The sequence below is a fragment of the Ursus americanus genome, chromosome 1 (genome assembly GCF_024610735.1).
Source record: "Ursus americanus isolate L20-20 chromosome 1, mUrsAme1.1.p, whole genome shotgun sequence".
NCBI classification, from domain to species: Eukaryota; Metazoa; Chordata; class Mammalia; order Carnivora; family Ursidae; genus Ursus; species Ursus americanus.
This window is the reverse complement of record NC_142127.1, coordinates 14,795,325-14,815,500: the sequence shown is the minus strand read 5'-3', so window position 1 is coordinate 14,815,500 and position 20,176 is coordinate 14,795,325. Positions and strand designations below refer to the sequence as shown.

At 39.3% G+C, this 20,176-nt stretch overlaps 1 protein-coding gene across 1 annotated transcript in view; it reads left to right on the top strand.

The window, feature by feature from the left end:
* The window catches only part of ACTR3 (actin related protein 3), a 61,323-nt gene extending 58,343 nt beyond the window's left edge, over positions 1-2,980 (top strand). The window contains exons 11-12 of the mRNA XM_045804067.2: positions 131-214; positions 1,756-2,980. Coding sequence (XP_045660023.1) covers positions 131-214; positions 1,756-1,851 — 180 coding nt within the window. The 3' untranslated portion in view covers positions 1,852-2,980. The remainder of the gene's footprint in view (positions 1-130; positions 215-1,755) is intronic.
* Positions 2,981-20,176: the final 17,196 nt, after the last annotated feature.

The following is a 20,176-nucleotide window of genomic DNA, read 5'->3' as shown; positions in this document are numbered from 1 at the left end:
CCTGCCTCTTCTAAAGTTTTATTTACATGTTTTTGAGTATGTGAAACATTACATTTGTGTATTTAAAGTTAAAATGATACAGAAATTATTTGAATTTACTGTTGAACTCCTCTTACTATGTCATTTTTAGCCAAAACCTATTGATGTACAAGTCATTACACACCACATGCAGCGATATGCAGTTTGGTTTGGAGGATCGATGCTGGCTTCCACGGTGAGATAAAGCTTACATTTAAAATTTGATTTTTTTTTCAGATAGAAGAATTCGCCAGTCCTTATACAATATAGACTAACAGGGGAAATTTCTTTAAATTTATCTGCAATATATCTGTGTATTGCATGAGAAAGTTTTTAAAAATTGGATACGTATATATGTACATAGTATTTTAAGAAGTAGAAGTATTATTTGGATTTTATTTTTTGGTTATTAGACAGTTTTTCAGAGTGAACATTTAGAGTTTTTATTTATTTTATTTTATTTTTTTTTAAAGATTTTATTTATTTATTCTACAGAGATAGAGACAGCCAGCGAGAGAGGGAACACAAGCAGGGGGAGTGGGAGAGGAAGAAGCAGGCTCATAGCTGAAGAGCCTGATGTGGGGCTCGATCCCATAACGCCGGGATCACGCCCTGAGCCGAAGGCAGGCGCTTAACCGCTGTGCCACCCAGGCGCCTCTAGAGTTTTTAAATTCATCTGTAGGGAAAGTTCTTTTAATCTTGTGATGATATAGGTATCAGAAGGTCATTGTTTTTTCTGTGCGAATATTTAAAAACAAAGATTACTGCATGGAAGTATGATGTTCAAAACTTAGTAAAGGGAATTATTCTAAGGGCCTGCTCCCCAAACCAAATCATCTTAAGAGCCTCTTTAAAAGATAATTTAACATCATTAGCCTGTTAAATATCAGTGCTTTAACCTGTAGTACGCAGAGTATTAAATAAAATGAAGAAGCTTTTATCTGAGTTATTGAGAACTATACAGACTTGGATTTTTAAAACCATTTAAAAATAAGAGGTAAAAATTACTTTCTTAATTCTTAATTTTAGTTATCTTCCATTTCTGCCATATAACCTAATGAGTTGGTAAGTTTGCCCTTTAAAGAAGTTAGCAGAGAGAGCCTCTGTCTGTACCAGACCTTGAGTGAGGAAAGCAAGTTAATCTAGAAGTTTTTGTATATGACCAAGAGGAGTTTTTATTTTATTTTAAAAATTTTATTTATTTTAGAGAGCAAGAAAGAGAGTGAGCGGTGGGGGTCGGGGAGCAGAGGGAGAGAGAAAATCTAAAGCAGACTCCTCACAGGGCTGAGCAGGGACCCCAGCACGGGCTTGATCCCATGACCCTGAGGTCATTGACCTGAGCCTAAAGAGTTGGACACATAACTGACTGGACCAGTGAGGTGCCCCTTATTTATATTTTAGATCAATGCTGCTTTTTTAGAGTATTGGTTTATTGTACAATGTGGGGAAGTCTCATCAGAATAGTCTGGGCTTTTGAGAATCAGTTTTCTAGTCCTCAGAATTTCAGAATCATGCTGAGGTAGGGGGATGTATGTTAGGACATGTGGTAAGTGCTACTTTTCATTTCTGATGAAGATTATAGCTGATTTTAAGTCACGGTGTGTAGAATTTTTAAGCTTTATTCAAATACCAAGATGGACTAATAATAAACATTTAAGATTTAACAAATCTATTTTAAAGCATATTGAGAGGTGGTACATTTTTTACCTTTGTAAAAATACATGTCTTTATTTTCAGCCTGAGTTCTACCAAGTATGCCACACCAAAAAGGATTATGAAGAAATTGGACCTAGCATTTGTCGTCACAATCCAGTGTTTGGAGTCATGTCGTAAAATTGATTTCATAATTATTGGGGTTAGGGAGGTGGGGAAGAAATAATCTTTCTGATTACCTGTTTTGTCTGGATGGCTGGTTTTGAGGTTTTAAACCTGACTTGAAGTAAGAAGACCAAACAATTATACGGGAATATTTTAATAAGTATATCAACATGCGAATGTAGAGGAAAGCCAAAATGATTAAGTGTTTTTCTTTAGACTGAATATTTGAATCTTATGTGTAACGAAAAGAAGTGGGTTTTAGTTCTCTTTGTGCCCTGATATTTTGTATATTATTGAATTATCCAAGATTTGATGGGATTTATCGGTATGTAGATAGCTCTATAATGCTTGAGTTGTACCCTTCTAAGTGTGCAACGTAAGAGCTTGTTTATATTTCATACTTTTTTATACTTTGAGGAAAAAAGTCAAAGAAAAACTAGTATTCGAGGAAAAACAAGTGACCAAGTAAAGGATAAATTAAAAAAAAAAACCTCATGAGACTTGGCGTACGTACACACTCATGGGATTCCAGTTATTACAAATGGCTTCCACCGCCTTGTACCCCCCAGTGGTTTTCTTTGCAAGTGCTTTTGGAACTAAGAAGCTAGTATCTTGGATTAACTGATGCCCGCTAGTGCTTTCTGATTACTCAAATCCTGTTTCTTGCTTTAAAGGAAAAGTAAAGACAAGACTGTTGGACCAGTACTGCAGTTCTGTAGTGTCATTTCTTTTTAAAAATAAATAATTTGATTACCAAAATTGGTATATTTAAAGCCTAACACCATTCTAATAAAGGCACAAATTTCTTTTTAATACTTGTTTCAAGCTCTTTAATCTCTTTATAAGTTAACTAATCTATTTTCTTCAGACCTCTGCAATAGTTCTTTAAAATCACAACAGTTAGCAAGCTGACTTTTTTATGTGCTCTAAACAAATAATTGTGAACTTTTAATATGTTGAGTGCTTTCATTTTGATAACTGGATCTCCATTTGATATTTTCATTTGTATAACTCATTTGCAGTCTGAAAATTTTTTTAGTGCCAGTCCCTGACATATCATGGAAAGTTAATTTTCTTTGCATTTTAAAATATCTGGATCATGAAGAGAAAGTGATGAAAATAAATTAAAACTGAATTACCTTTCCTAATGTTTTTTTTTTTTTTAGAAGCAGTGTCATTCTATTTTGTGTTTATGTATTTTATATGATTTCTATTTCTACTGGAATAGTGGGATTCATTGAAATCTCTATAATGTGTGTGGTAGAAAATATCTTGTGAACTTGAAGTTTAATCAGTTATTTATAGAAGAATAAAAATGAAGTTTTTTTAGGCTTTTTAGAACTTCAGCATTAATGCCAGTGAATATTTGAACTTCATTACCCATGAAAATGCACATAGAATTAGTATATTTCTATCTAAAAGTTAAAGAACAATTAAAGGGTCTTTGTTGTTCGTATTTAATATCAAAATAGAATTGAGGAGTAAACTTTAGATTTTATTTAGAATGAAGCAGGATACTTAAAATTATATTAATCATTTCTGTGAAGCTTTGAGTATGGGAGTAAAGAACAAAGTGTACGTCCTCTGGTAGTTGTAGTATCAGAATCAAAGTTGTTTTTTGTTTTTTGTTTTTTCCTCGAAAATGTAGTTCATGAACATGTAAAAACAAAAACAAAAAACTGTTCAAACAGTACCAAAGAGTAGATAGTGAAAGTAGGTTTCTTTTTCACCCTAGCTTATTTTCTCATTACAGTTAGAAATGTCTTTGTGTCCTTGTAATTTTCTGTGCATATTGAAAGAAGTATAGCTCCCTTACTTTAACATGAATTGGAGTTTGCTACATATACTGTTCTCCATTCTGCTTTTTCAAAGATCTTTTGATACAGAACTAAATGGACAAGCATTAAAGATTTCATTCTCCTGTTCCAATAAAGTATTATTAGCATTGCCTTAAATATGTCTTTTCCACCTAGTATTATTGAATAATAAATGAGTAAGCTCAAAAGACATGTTTACAGAGCCACCACAGATTACAATCTTATGAATACTTATATAAAGATGTTAACTATTTGATATAAAAATGTGAAGGTCAAAAATTTTCCTTTAAACTTACACGTGTTTAGGGAAATAAGAAGGCTCAAACCTTTCCTGTATATTTCTTGATAGCCCTTTTCCTCTGCGTTTATAGGACTGAGCTATAATAGGGTAAAAACAGTGCTCTTATTTCTTTGCATCTTTCCTATCACTGTGTATCATTTTTCAGCTTGCAGCACCTTTGGTTGTATATGTGTAGATGCTGGCCAAGATGAATTCAAATCTGTAACACTGATTCCATGTCAGGCTACATGAGCATGGTACACTGGAAAAACACCAAACTGAGACCAGTGATTGAAATTTTTATTCTGGTTCTACAATTTGATAAAAATCCTTTAACTTTAATTTTTTGTTGTTTTTATTGTTAAAACATGGAAGATATATTTGTATAATCTTAGACAAATTCTTTGAACTTTCTGGACCTTAATTCAATTTACATAGGTGGTGGTATTATCTGGATTAACAATGCAGTTTTGATTTGTGAGAATTGATTCCTTTGTGATAGTAAAGGTGTTTTCTGATGTCTCCATTTTAATAGGCAGGGCTTTGATCAATTGGGAAATATTAACGGACAGAAATAAAGTAGATGATGGTTCTCTAACTTGCCTACTCTTCAGTAAGCCGGTTTTCACAACTTAATCTTTACCCTTTAGTAAATGGCATATACTGCAGTTGATCACCTTCTTCTGGTCTACCTTCCTTTTTGATAAAAGATACAGCAGTTACCTGTTCAGGTCCACCAATATAATTTTTTTTGTTTGCTTTCAAAGCTACTGTTCTGAACAAGTTGAAATAACTGTTCTTACAGTTATTTGTAGAAATATCTTCAGAAATAATAATATGAAGTATTGGGATAATAGGCTATTATATTCTTTAATTTCTACAGAGAAGTCCTAGAGAATATATCTACAGAAATAGAAACTTTCTTCATTCAGATGACCGTAAGGGTGGTACCAGGTTACTTTGTAACATTGTTGATGAAATTATGTATAGGGTCAAAAAGGGTACTTGTGCTGTTGTAAAGAGTGTTGTTGTTCCTCTAAATACCAGACTAATCAGTCTGTAATAATGTCCAGTGTATTTCTGCTTTTCTTACCAGCTCAGCTTTGACTCCTGTGACCCTCTACTCCCTTATCTTGTTCATATCGCCATGCATGAGTACCTCCACTAGCCTTCTGCAGTTTCTGTAGCTGTTAGCACCTAGAATCCCAACTTAGGTTTATGTCATTAAATATATTACCTAAAGTACACGGAAACCAACATATGTACCAACTCTCAGAGTGAAACCTCTTAACTCTGCCCTGGAACTTATTTCAGTGTAATAGCATGTGGCCTATACACTTGGCTATGGACAGAGTTGTCAGCGAGAAGTTATGGGGAACTTTCACAACAAATCCTAAAAATAAGTACTTTGTTTTTGTAATTAGGTCCATATCACATCTAAGCTGACCTTGAGAATTTTTAGATGCTGGAGGGTCTGGAGACTTGAGTAAAAAAGGTTTCTGCTACTCTCTGTTGATGACTCCTCAATACTCTTCATTCCTCTTCCATAGTATTTGTTTATCAGCATACCAACACTTTCGTCATAATGTGCTTGGTCTTAATAGAATCTTAACAAAAATAAATTAATACCTGTGGTTGTCTCTGGTACTCTCTCTGTCATAACCCAGTTTAATTGATGCACTTGAAACTTGGGAGTTGAATTAAATAACACCTATTTGATTTCAGAATTGTATTAATCTTGCCCCAGTGAATGCCACAGCAGTAAAAAAGGGTACAAAAATAGAAATGAATGATTTAGCAAAACTGGCAACTGAAGCCCAAAACTGAGAAAACTAAAAATTAGAAGAAAATTATTCTTGTTATTTTGATTTAACGAATGATTGATCTTGTTTTTCAGCATTCCATCACTTTTAGTGACTTTTATACATAAGGTGCTAAATCAGAATGGTTTCACATTTATTCAAACACTACAGCTCACTTACACTACCCGTGTACTGCATCAGGTTTTGGGCCTCCAATCCCAGAGGCATTTCTTGCTATATACTGTGTTTCAGGCACTGTGTCTGATAATGAATAAAATTTCCTGTCCTGAGCTCAGAGGCTTGTGTAGTGGTAAACACAGAGATGAGTGGTATTTCAGAGATGTTTTAATAAGCCTAGGATATTTCTTGATGGTGGTCATGGTGGTTGTTTTGAGGGGAAAAAACTCAGCTAAGTACAGTAAAAGTTAAAATGTGTAGTTATGGTTTAAAATTAGTCTTTTATGTGTCCCTGACATTCTTACTTAATGAGAAATGTTACATCCAACAATAGTTGAAAGTAATTACATAGTAGGATCAGTCTTATTCATTTGCTATTTCTAGTGCCTTACGTATTACCTGGCACATGGTAGTGGTTCAGTAAATATGTTTGATAGATGAATGGATGAGTGAATAAAATCCATCTTTCATTTTGAAATTCAAACTTTGAATTACTTGTGTATACAGTTTTTGGTCCTTTAAAAAATACCCGTATTTATCAAGAAAGTAAAACTGTGAATTACTATACTCTTCTGTTCCTCTAGTTTTTATCTTAAATAAAACAGTGATATTCTATATAAAACAGTAGATTATTAAGTGATCATAAATTTTCTGAAATGGGTCTTCAGTAGTTCTTTAACTTAGGTTCTGGTAATTTTTAAATCTTTGTAATATAGTAATATAAATGTGCACTCTAAATCTGAGCATAGTATAGTGCTAACTTTCATGCTTTGAAATGTTTGGTACCATTCAACATCAACAGTAGAAACCCTGCTAATTTCTAGCTTTGCTTTTGTTGATCAGCTTTGATTCTCTCTTATCCAAATCCCATTTTGAGATAATTAAGAGATGATGACTTAAATCAAAACTTTCTCCATTTTCTTTTCTTTTTTCTTTTCTTTCTTAGAGAGAGCATGATTAGGGGGAGGGGCAGAAGGAGAGGGAGAAACAGGTTCCCCACTGAGCAGGGAACCTGATGCAGGGCTCAATCCCAGGATCCCGAGATCATGACCTGAGCTGAAGGCAGACACTTAACCAACTGAGCCACCCAGGCGCCCCCAAATTTCCTCCATCTTCAATGAATGAGAATCATTGGTATGGTAGATTGTTCCTCTTTCTTGGCTTATTAGAAAATTGATATTGGAATTGAGAGTATGTCCTTTCTCTTACTGGGAGTACACAGTATCTTTTGAAACAATTGACTGTTCAGAGGGTTGTGCAATAAGAAAACATGAGACTTGTGTTTTGGTGCAGTAATGCTTAGTTGGGATCTCTTGTCCCTTTTTGAGATGACCAGAGTACCACACACGCAAACAGCTGATATCAGTAATGTGGAATTTTCAGAGTTTGGTCTAGTCCTAATCACATTTTACAGATGAGGGAACACACTGATATTGTAAGTGACTTGGCAAAGGCCATGTAAGTAGTTAGGGGCAGAATAGGACTTGTTGGTAATGATTCTTATAATGTTTTATTTGGTTTATTAAATATTTTTCTCAAAATTTACTTGGCAGTGACCCATTTAGTTGGGAGAGCTGATATTATTGTGCTAGATGCTGCTGATGAGAGGGAGGTATCAAATGACCTTAAATATTTCTACCAAATCATGCATGATGCACATAGCTAGCAGGCTGAAGTGCTGAGCTAATAACAAGAGCGTGAAACTCAGCAAGTCTGTTGGAGGCTGAATTGGATGTTGTGAGGAAATGATTTCTTTAAAAAAAAGAAAGAAAAAAAGAGACCCTTCTGTGTACAGAACAACCATTGAAACATTGAACTGTCGTGCTCTAGGCCAAGTAGTGTATTTGAGCTCTTGCACATTTTGGCCATGTCTCTTCAAATTAGCTAAATTTATGTACCTCTTAGCAGATTTCCTACTGAAAGTTAAACTTGCCAGTGACATAACTGGATTTTTATGAATTAGAAAGTACCTGAACTGGTTTTAAAGACTGGGAAAGCATTTTTTAGGCTACAGATAAAAGTGAACTTTGTCATAATGTTATGAAATACAATTCTTGGCATGTGGCAAGTGCTCAAATATTTGTTGAATAAAGTTCTGGAGTAAAAACCACATGTGAAAATGGTGTTTCTGGTCCTATCACTGTTTTGATATAGTAATTATGCATACTTACGATACAGGCAGGGTGATAATCTATTTTTAAAATAGATCACATGTGTGGGGCACCTGGGTGACTTGGTTGAGCGTCCGACTCTTGGTTTCGGCTTGGTTTATGATCTCGAGGTGGTGGGATTGAGCCCACATCAGGCTCCACACTGGGCAGAGGAGCCTGCATGGGATTCTTTCTCCCTCTCTGGGGGAAAAATATGTTTGGCATAAATTACAATTCTATTTACATATCCATTTATAGCTGTCTTTTAAAAATTCATCCCTTTCAAGATAGTCCATTGAAAAAGTGGTTCAACCCTTATATGAATGTATGTTTTAATAAACTCAAGATAAGGGTCTGCTAACTCACATTCAGATTACATTTGAATTGTATGTCTGTGGATTGAGCTGCCTCTAACATATCTGTAAAGAAATAGGTTTATTTGATGTGAGCAGTACTAAATTTGTCTACCTATTTCTTTTTCTTCACCTTTATAAAATGGAAAGTTGCAGCTTTATGGACATGATTCTTTAGGGCACTTGAAGCATGAACATTTTAAGTAACTTTTTTTTCCCCCAAGGAGAAGGAAGTGACTTCTTAAACTCCCAAGTAGAAGAATTTTCATTCAGGCATTAGCATTCTAGTAGTAGTCTTGAAATTGAAGGAACTACTTGTCTTTGACCTCTTTCACAAAGAAGACAATTTTTTCAGAGACATTTAGCAAGAGAAGAAAGGAGAGGCAGATGTGGCTTTTGAGTTTTGAATCTTTCAGTCCATCCACTAGATGTCTCTCTTTTCTCCCCTCATCTGTAAATGACTCTATTTCAATTAAATTTGCTGCTGTCAAAAGCAAGGTGGGTCTGAGTTATGGAAATAACACATTTCATGTTCCCATTTAAAGTATGCCATTTTCAGCAACATACCCATGATTTCAGTAAAAACAAAGATGTTCCTTAGGCTGTGACAGTAATTCAGTGGAATTTATTTATTCAGCAGTATCAATTTGGAACCTTTGTATGCTAAACACTTTTCAAGGTGTGTGGGGATATAATAGGCAAAACAGACATGTTTTTGCCTCCTGAAACTTTAAAAGAATGTTCAAGCCACAGCAAAATACATTAAAACTTCAGTATGAGAACCATCATGTATATTTTCGTGTTAAGGAAAGCCAGAAAAGGTAAGGGATTGGTTAACATTTTAAGGTTTTTTTCATGCTTAAAAGTTCAGTTTTTAATAGTACTTCCTAGTGTTCTTCATGTAGGTTTCTTTAAGGTTAGACTTTGTACATTTTCTCTTTAGTGATACGGATCATTGAAAAGATGCAAAGTTGGATTGCAGAGTCAACAAAGAAATGGAAGACAGATTTCCTTCCCTTACTCTTAAGGTACATGGAGATGATTATTGCCTTTAATTCATCATGCAGATATCAGGCAACCATCAACTTAATGTCCCACATTTTCCTATTAATATATGTAGTATAAATGAAGGTTCTTTTCTGGAAACAGTTCAAAAACAATTACTGTTTTGTGACATGTGATGTAGAACTCCATGAGTGGTTTGTTTTACATGTATTGAACTGAACCTTGGGTGATAGCGTGGGTTGGTTTAGCCAGTTGCTCTTACTACTTTAGCATAGAACTAACCCTAGGCAACCTGGTCCTGAGCTACTTGAACTTTGGCATGGGAGAGGATTGTGGTTTTGGTTTTTGGTTTCAGAATATATTAACTCAGGATAGTCCCTCCTCTAGTCCATATCCTAATAATTTATTGGTTAGTGATTTCCCATAGAAAATCTATACTTTTTTTTCCCTAACTGGTGAACATCTTAACAATTGTAACAAAAACTGAGAATTTGTGGTGTTCTGAGACCCAATAATTATGTCCTCTGGGTTGTTCTGTTCTTGGCTAAATAATGCCCCATTTCCCAGAAGCTTTCCTACTCAGGCCCCCTATGGTCTCAAAAGTGAACAACATAACAATAGCAGAAGGAAGGGAATAAAGGTTAAGAGGATGTGGGGCATTTTAGCCTAAGTAGTAAATAAAGTGAGGTTATACTTTATCAAACAAGCATTTTTCTCTTCTCTGTGCTATTATGTTCTTCTGGAGCATCCTCATAAACCTCAGAATGAACTCAGCACAAGCCAAAGCTAACTCTTAAAAGAATCTCCCCTACCCCTGTCCCAGGGCTATTTTGAATTTGGAGGGGATGGTGGTTGAGATTGAGATCAAAGCTCCCTGAAGTTAAATACAAATGTTTTGAAAAACGGAATAAATGTCCCATGTATTGTTTTGACATGCATAAGTATTTTAGGTAGTCTTGAGTTACTTTGCAGTGAGGGAACTTTCAGATTACACCAGGCAGGAGACCCCTGACTCTAAGACACAGCTGTAGTAATACACACGTCATGTTGCTCCTTATCTCAAAAGGGGGCTCCACATGTTGAATGAAAACAAAGCAATCTTTTTTAGGGAGAGGCATTGCTGACATTTGTCATCACTGCTGCCTCTGAACGTGTGTCTTATGTGCCCTGAGATGAATGCCCATTCTCCCAGACATGGCTGATCATCAAGACGTGGAAGAACGCTTGGTAAGGAATGTTCTATAAGAATGGTTTTCATTTAGTAGTCTCAATGTTGACATGAACTCTGGCTCACAATTTGGTGCAAAGCAGAACTGCTTTATGAAATGGGAATTCTGGCATTCACTAAATCCTTTTAAGTTTACCCTAGAATTATTAAATGCATAGAAAGATTCTAGTGTCATTTCTTTAGGTCTTGTGAACAACAGCTTTTTGTACTCGTTTTCACCCACCAGGCCAATTTATAAACAACTTGAAGTATGTTAACGTTTCATGATGAGAGGAAGTGGAAAGTGTTCCTATGACACAAAAGCCCTTTACTTAAGGGGTACTTTGGGGTTGAGAACAGTTCTCCCAACTCCAAATGATTTCATTATGTTCTCTATAATGGGTGTGATTGTTTAATGATGACATATTTGAACTGAGATGATTGAACAGACATTACTTGAACAAATAAAAACTTGACAGGCTATGCCTTTTTAAGCAATTATGTATGCCTCGGGCAGGATCAGATAGAAAAGGCTGATTACTGTCACCATTCATAAAAAAGAGCAAAATCTGAATGACGCAGATTTGAAAGTATACTGTTCATGTAGCATAAGGCTAACCCATGTGCCTAGCTGCTTATTTCTTTTGCAAGTTCCCTTTGTCGGTGCAACTTTGCTGAATGGATTCCTGTTGAAATTCTGTTAAATGTTTCTTCCAGCTTAGGAAGAATGGCCTGCCTTCAGTTTTGCAAGTGGACAGTCTTTCTGTTATTAGAAGAGCTTCCTAGCCTGCCACTTGATGTCACCTAATCTTAGTTTTGCTTGGGCCTGATGTGCAGTCATTGATGAAGTTGAAATATTGCTATTTCTTGATAATCAGATTAAATCCAGAAAATATTTTTGAGCACCCACCACATCGGGGACAACTGCTAGACCTTGGTGGGGACACAGTACTTTGTATTTGTAGTCTAGCTTGGAGACAGCTCTGAACATTACTAACCAAAATGCAGGGCGATGTGTGTTTTGAGTTGTCATGGAGGTGAGAAAGTAAAAATTAGCTCAGACTAAGAAAATATAAATCTGCCTTGCCCTGCATCAGACACAGATAAAGCCAGCTGCAGTTAACAGGAAAAAATATTTTCCCCAAGGATATGCTGCAGCCGTAACCTGTCATAACAACTCCTTCCAGTATGTACTGCTTTCTCACTCAGAGGAACTTTGTTCTCTAAAATCAGACTATCAGAACTTTTTTAATTTGAAATGACATCAGTAAGAATGAAACATACCATATTTACGTAATTTACTTTGATCCAGAGAAGTTGCCTCGGTTTCCAAAGAAGGTGCAGAGCTTCAGATAAGGGGTTTTGGGACACAGCACTCCACATCTAAACTTTAGTTTCCAAGGATATGGGCCCCTCGGTCCACTTTGCAGTCCAGATCTGATGTCCAGCCCTCTACATTCAGCCTTGCTTTGCTCTGAGCCAATCGTCATGCTAATTTATTTTTTTGTTTATGCTCTACCCCAGATCTTGTAATTTCCACCTTTCCTCCATGTGCTGTGTCCTTCATAGTAATGGGTCAATAAATTTGACTTTGTCAGACTATTGATTTGCTCCTGAGATCTTAGGCTGATGGGCTAGGACAGAAGTGCTTTCAAAGTGCAAAGCACAATAGGATCCAGAAACCGATTTTAACTGAGTGTTCAGGAACACTTAAAGAAGGCAGTTGCATTAATGATTTATTAGGTGTCACTGTTTAACAGTTTATTTGGTATTACAGATTTGAGACCACATAAACTTCTTTTTGACATATCCATTTTTTGATTTTTTTTCATTTTGACAGTTCTCAATCTAGTATTAAATATATGTGTATGTGTAATGTATTTACGTAAGATGTACATTACATATAGTCCCATGTTGCATTTTTTTTTTCACTTTTATGATTTTATATATAGATACTTTACTTCCACAAAAGTAGCATCTCTTCTTGGAGGGTGGAGTCTGGCTGCTTAAATATCACCTGTTTTTTTTTTTTTTTCCCCAATGTCTTGGCTGGTGGTGTGCATACAGTAGATGTTCAATAAATACTTTCCACAAAATCAAGGAAGCTTTGTGTCTTAGCTATTTCTCTGATACTTTCCCTAAGTTTGAAACCAGCAGATTGTGGTATCTTCTTCACAATTCCACCTCTACCTTATAACGTACAAATTACCCTTAGGCAATGAGGCGCTGAGCAATTGAAGCTTTTTATAGCTCCATTTGTCTGCAGTCACCTAAATGTCAATGGATAGATGTGTTTGTCATAATGTGCGGTAAGTGTAAGTAAGCCCCCTGTGAGCAGTATCATTAGAGATAAAATAGATGCACAGGAACTCAAAGAGGTGATCAGCTGTCAGATTCCACTCTAAGGAAATAACAGAATATCATTTGCAGTTGAAAATGTGCATAACTAAATGCACAATTCCTCACCTCAACCTGATTTGTTTTTCAAACCTTTGCGTATTTACTTTTGTTCATCCACCACTTCAGTTGAAGAAGAGTGAACTAAACCATCAATTAAAAATGGCTCAGGAAAACCACTGAAGACATTAATAGATTTGAATATAGCAGCATTGAGAGCACAGTCTGAATTTACTCAAGTGCCTTCACCCTGGGCCTTGCCCTTTGTGTAGGGGACTGGTGGAGAAATGGAAATCTCTGTCTCAGAGCCTGGAAAGGGGGCTGTGTCATTGATCTACCGATACTGATATCTGTCTGTCTGCTGTGCCCTTCTCAGTGGAGAGGCTCTGTCCTCAGGGTGTCTCCTCCTGTGGTTGATAGATGATGTTGCTGTTTCAGGCTTCACATCCAGGCATAATCAAATCCAGCAGCAGAAGAGACCTCTCTTCCTGGGCGGTCATTTTTAAGAGGGGAATTTCCTGCAAGCTTCTGAGAAGAGCTCTTCTTATGTCTCAGTGATCGGAACTGCCGCGCTATGTCTGTCCTAAGTGGGATGGATTTCAGTGACTGGCTTGGTGGGAGACCCAGTGGAGAAATGTGACTTAACTGAAATCTGGCCTTTTGGAAGGAGGGTGTGGGGCCTGCGTGCTCGGTGGTTAGATACGTGTCCAACTGTGTCTGCTGCACTCAGCAGAGCAGAGCAGCACAGGAATTCAAATCCAGTCTGTCGCCTCCCAACGCCCGGATTTGTCTCACTCCCCAAGCTCACATGTGGATGAGGGTTTCCTGCGTGTGGCTCTTATGAAAAACATGACTGGAACAAATCCCAATTTTTGAGAGATTTGCACTTGTAATTATATTTGGGTTACATAAGTATTAAAATGTGTGCACTTTCTCTGAACATTAGCCAAGTGGTGTGCGTAGCAACTGTGGTCTTGAGTGTGACCCCCCTAGCAACACGACAGCAGCATTTAAAACAGTTTCTCTGACTGGTGTGAGTGTTTTACAGTGTCCCTCTTGCTCTCTCCTTACTGAGAAGTGCTGGCTACTGACTTTGGGAAGTTAGATTAAGGAGGCCCTTGAATTTCAGGCTAAGGGATATAGACTTTTTTTTTTTTTCTCCTGCTCCAAGATAGAGTCATTGAAGATTTTAGTTAGAGGAAAACATGACCCTGACTGCGATTTAGGGAATCTAATCTGTCAGAGGGGATAAGAAGAATTGAGAGAAATATTAGAGGTTTTTACATTTGCAGGAAGTCTTAACTCTCAGTCCACCAAGTCTGGTGTGCCAGAAATGCCCATTTCTTTATTTTCTTCATGTTTAGTTTTCAGATTCATTCTGCTGGGCTGATAGGAAATTCAGTATCAGCCACTCTTTGGCACTCCTGCCTTCCCAAGAAGGCTCTGAAATCTGGAAAGATTACTACATACCCGGTAGGACTGGGAAGGACCCCTGACCTTTGTTCCATCATGGTCACACCAACATCCACGAAGGCCCGTGGCCTTCTATGGCGTAGAGTGTGCGAAGCATTGTGAATTCTGGGACTCTTGTAGCCCAAGGTCCAGGTTCCCTAAAGACATGAGACGGCAGTCTCCTCTGAGTGGTGTTTCCTTCTTGGGGTGCTACCATCAGTACCGCTCCCATCACTGTCCCCCAATCTCTGACCTCTTTTTAAACTTCAAATTCAGTGAAATTTGTAGACCTTCTGTGTAGAGTTGGAAGCATTTGGATAAATGGAATACCCATATAACATCCCATTGAAGGTATAGGACATATCTCACTCCAGGAAGTTCCCTCATGCCCCCTTACCCTGAGCTTGCTACTGTTCTGAGTTCTATCCCCATACATCAGTGTACCTGTTGTAGAATTTCATATATATAGAATCCTACTCCAGCTTCTTTCCCTCAACATTTTATCTCTGAGACTCACCATATTGTATATGACAATAGTCATTCCTTTTTGTTGCTTAGTATTTCGTTGTGGAATAGTATTTCACTTCTTTTTTTTTTTTTTAAGTCTTCTTTCTTCCTCTTTCCATAAAAGCGTCTCCTCCTTCCCCTTGTTGCTCTCAAAGGCATTAAGTATGTTTTCTCCAATAAAAGCCATAAAGGACTTTACTAGAGGCAAGGATACACAACGTATTTGGCATCTTTGTGGGATAGAGAGGGAAAGGCAACATGAAAACACACAAATTGGTATCTCAACAGATTAGCCTGGCCCACAGTTATCCCGGGAAGAGGCGATGAGGGCCTGAGTTAGAGTGGAACATGGAAACAGGGTAGAGAAAGCTGGTGCAGGGGCGACACCCATGGAGGTTGGTACCTCATCAGGCCTGGAAGGACAAGGCTGAGCAGTTTAACCTGGGTGGTGACCAACACGATCATATTGGGAGTAAGGATGGATGTTGGTGCCAATAGCAGAACTAGAAGTAGACCAGGTCTAGGATGGAAAGTGATCAGTTAATTTGGTAACCATTGATTTTGGGGGGGGGGGGTATGGAAGGTAGCACTGGAAATACCACTGGGTAGGTGAAAGTAGAGATCTCCAGCTCAATAGCACCTTCAGAACTGAGGGTGAGGTCAAGAGTTATACACAAAGAAGTGAATGTTGAAGTCTTGAAAAAGGAAAGTTAAAGGAGATAAATAGTCAAGGACAGAGCTTCGAAGAATGCCATGCAGAGGGCTCAAGAAGTAAGAGGAGTCAAAGGAGAAAGGAGGAGTGGCAACAGTATTAGGATGAGAATAGCAGGGTGTGGAGTGGCGTGGGAACTAGGAGAGCAAAGGTTAGGGAAGTAGCCGGCAGAAGTGCGAAAGCTGCAGAGAGCTGACCAAGGTGAAGACAGGATGACAGGTCATTAAATTTCCCAACTGGAAGCTCACTGCTGGCTTTTGAGGGATCAACTACAGAAGAGAAATGGGAGTTGAAGCAGGTTGCAAGGAACTATGGAGTCAGAGGGGATACTGAGACAGAGCTAATAACTGTGAATAGCTTTTTTTAAAGAAATGTGCACTTAGAGGAGTCAAGAAAGGGCCCAGGGGTAACGAGGATGGGAGGAAAGGCTGGAGGACGGGCTGCAAGGATTGTTTCCTTGGGAAGCATTGAGCATGCCCGTGGCCTGGGCAAAGGAAGCAGGAGAGAGTGTTTCTGACTCAGCTTTCCGGAAGAGTTGTGAGAGACAGTGGGATGGAAAGTGGCAGGGGGGCAAGTGAATTGTAAGGGGTCAGTCTTCACCTAAAGCAGGGGAGGAGGAGACAGGTGAGTCCTTCCTGGGTGAGGATGGAGTGAGCATTCCAGCTGCGGTCGCTTGTTCTCAGCATGACATGCTCTTTAAGAGATTTTCTGTTCTATTTACTCTGAATACAGGAAGTTTATAAAATGACCCCTTTAGTGTTGAGGAGGTTGGATTTCAAAGCAGTGCATATAGAGGCGGCCTTTTCCGACTGCTCAGGCTAGATGGCAGAGATCACTCTCCCAGGAGACAGTCTGTAATGTCTATCATATTGTGGCAGATGGCAGCAAGCCCTAGGTTAGGAGCCCAGCTACGATGTGTTAGCAAGAGACACTGGCCACATGTCCTTTGATCAGATTAATCAGATGGAACTACCGCATAATAGGTGAGATTAGCATTGGCTGGGAGGCTGGCAAGGCGAACTTGGAACATACTTGACTTTGAATTCAGAACTGTTGCTTATTTGCATTCATTTTCACAATTCTATCTGCAGCACAAAAAGGGCTCCCAGAAGATTGCATGGGCTTCACAATGAGCATGTGGTTTGCTCAGGCTAGGATGATTCTGTAACTCTTTGAGTGCACGCTAGTGTACAGCAAGACGGACGGTGTGGCTTTTCACTTGATCGCCAGGATCCTTTTTGTGTTCTGGAGGGTTGAAGTTACTAGAAATCTGGCTACCTCTTAGAAAGGATGTTATATTTTTTGAAACCTCTAGCAAGCGTTCTCAGTATGGCTACTGTAAAAGGACCAAATATACACAGGTTGAAACATATGCAAATATATTTGTTGACCTTCTAGGCGGAGGACATTGGTCCAAGGTTGCTGCACTCATTCACGGTGTGGTGGCTTCTTCATCTGATATCACAGATTTATCATTGATCCCTCGAGAAAAAAAGGGCACCTCCCACCTCCCTTCTCACACCTGTGGATCTTGAGACTTTGTCAGTTCCTTCTCTTATCGTGGCCTAACCTCAAACTACTTATGGTCGGTGCTGTAAGTGGCAACATACAAAAGAATAAACTGTGTTTCTGGAAGATTCCTCTGTTCAAGGACACTTGTTTTTCTAAATGTTTAGAAATTGATTCCTAAATTCTATCAGTGCGCACCGAGTGAGGGTATTTCAGGAAGTGGAGGCCATAACCATGTGTTGCCCTCCAGCTCCCACCTTCCTTCTCCCCCCCCCACCCCCCTTCCTGGGCTTCTTGCACGTAAACTCGCTCTGCCTGGAGTCGGATGCGGCACAGCACTGAGCCCCTGGAAGATGTGCTCCAGGCCTCTGGGAACACATACTCTATGACAGATGGCAGCAAATTAAACTAGCAATTGAAAAAGCCGGAGCATTTCCAGGACCTCTGTTAGAGGAGCCATTCCAGAGGGGGAGAGGCAGGGAAGACAAATTGCTGGAATGTGGCCAGAACTATTTGGTACTCAACATCAATTTGATCAATAAACACTTCCTGAACACCTAGATAGAAGAAGCTATTCCAGGTTCCATGGGCACACACAAAGATCAGACAGACCAACATTCTGTCCTGTGTTTAGGAAGATGGACAGCACATGGAGGGCTGCATGGACAATTCTAGGCTGGCAGGAGTCTGAACAAAGGCTTATGTAAGGGTGAGCTGAAAATTGCACCCACCACACAATAATATGATAATGCGTGTTGATGGCTGGGTCCTGGATGATATGCAGAGGGTGAGAGAAACAAATTCTGGGGCTGGAAGGGACACTGGGCAGTCCCCTCAATTTAAAGATGAGGGAACTGAAGCCCCTTCTCCACAAGATAAAGTGGTTGTTCAAGGTCAAGTTCACTGTTGTTTGCAACCCCGTGATTAATAGTACTACAACTAGTGATCCTAATAATAGTACTAACAGTGCTATCAATAGCTAAGACACTATCCTAAGTGCTTCAAGTATATTAACTAATCTAATACAGCAGGTTATGTTATTTTCACCCCTGAAATGGTATTTTCACACATGGAAAAACTGAGACAGAAGAGTACCAGTACCTTGCCCAACGTCCAGCCAGTAAGTGGTAGAAGTGAGATTTACATGTTGCAGTTGGGCACTGAATGAGGGAGTGACATGACAAAATTTAAGGTTACTGGTATGGCTTCAGTAGTCAGTGTAGACCAGAGAAGAAATGGAGAAGGGAGAGCAGGTAGAAGAATGTCTAAATACACTTGTGATGAATATTTGAAACACAGCAGGAATAAAGACCACATTGGACAGAAATGGGTTGGTTAGCAGTCATTCACTCTGTAGTCTGTCCTGTTGCTTATCCTTCTAGAAAACAACTCTGACTGTAGAAGGAAGGAATGGAGAGAGGGTACAGCAAAGGGAAAGGACAAAGGAACAAGGGTAGAAATGGGACAGATATTGATGACTTCCCAGTATTCCTCACAGAGATCCTGATCTTTTGGGGATGATTTCATCTACTTTAGGTTAATGTCCATTTCTCATTGAATGAGGTAAAGAAGGAAGAGAACAAGGAAGATGCCATCTCTTAGTGGGAACAAGACCTTAGCAAGTGGGTAAAGATTACACTAAGAGCCTAGCGTGTTTTCACAGATTGGGGTCTCCCTTGGGGAAAGACTCATCTCACCACTCCTAGTGGTCAGCAGACTGCCTTCAGCTGTAGAGAGCCTCCTTGTCCAAGGTCCTGACATTTCCCATGTGACCCACGGCCAATGACTGGCTGATGCAGGGATATAAAAGCCAGCAGAAGGGGCCATGGTAAGCTGGGGAGAGGACCCCACAGAGGGTCACTGACTGTGCAAATGTGTTCATGGAATAAGGTGTGACTAGATTTCTCAAGAGAAAACCCTCATCAATAAATTTCTGTGATAAAGAGAAGCAAGAACTATACTTCGAGTGGAAGAGGACAGACAATGAATAGCTGTTTGAATTCATGGTAAACTGGACAGAGGAGGCCAGGAAACAGAGAAGACTCTTCTGGATGCTTCTGATTGGTTTTAAGAATAACCATGTCTACACGCATTTGAGGGGCTCAGCCCGTGTTTGAATGCAGAGCTCTCCTTCCGTCTCGGAGTGACATTTCCATTGGCATGCTGCTGCGGCTGCACAAGCCACCCTCAGACGCTCGTTTTCAAATGCAGGATGTGAGCAGTTTCCCAACTATCCACCAGATGGTACCTTCCTACCAGAAATTAGGTTTCAGGTTGTGGAACTCCACATTGTTCTTCCACCCCGCAGACCAGCTACAGAATCAGATGCCTGCCCGGGCTACCGTTACAGGAAAGGAAGCTGATAAGAACACATCCCAGGGTGGGAGCGCTGAAGGGCAGGGTGGGCGCCGTTACAGTGTTTTTATTTTCAGGAGTATGGGACTGAAGCCAAAGTGTCCTTTTTGTGATGGGGAGAGCCACGTGTGGATGTGTGGCATCGAGTGTCATGGAGAAATCTCCCAGGGAGGGGAGCACCGTGAGTTTAGCTCCCCAGAGGCCTGGGTCGTAAAAGTCCTTGGTGTCGCCTTGGTGGTATTCCTCGGGCGTCCGCTCAGCGCAGCTGAGTGCTCTGAAAATAGCCAGTTGTCCCATAAAGAAAGCCTCTGTTGGAGAGACTTGCTCGTTGAACAGTTGGGGTTCCGAGGCCTGAGCAGCAGCCTTCCCGGATTGCTCAGTGTTCTTGGAATGGGAAGGTAGCTGGTCTTTACTGCAGGGTGGCCACCATGTCCTGGTTTGTCTGGTACTTTCCTGCTCTCGGCACTTGGGGTGGTTGGTCACCCTGGCTGCCTGGAACTTACACACCAGGGACGAGGCTAGACCTTCACACACACATTGGAGGGAGCTGGGGGATTTGGGGCAGCACAATAGTATTTTCAAATTATGAATCCTTTCATCACTGTTGTTTTCCTGCC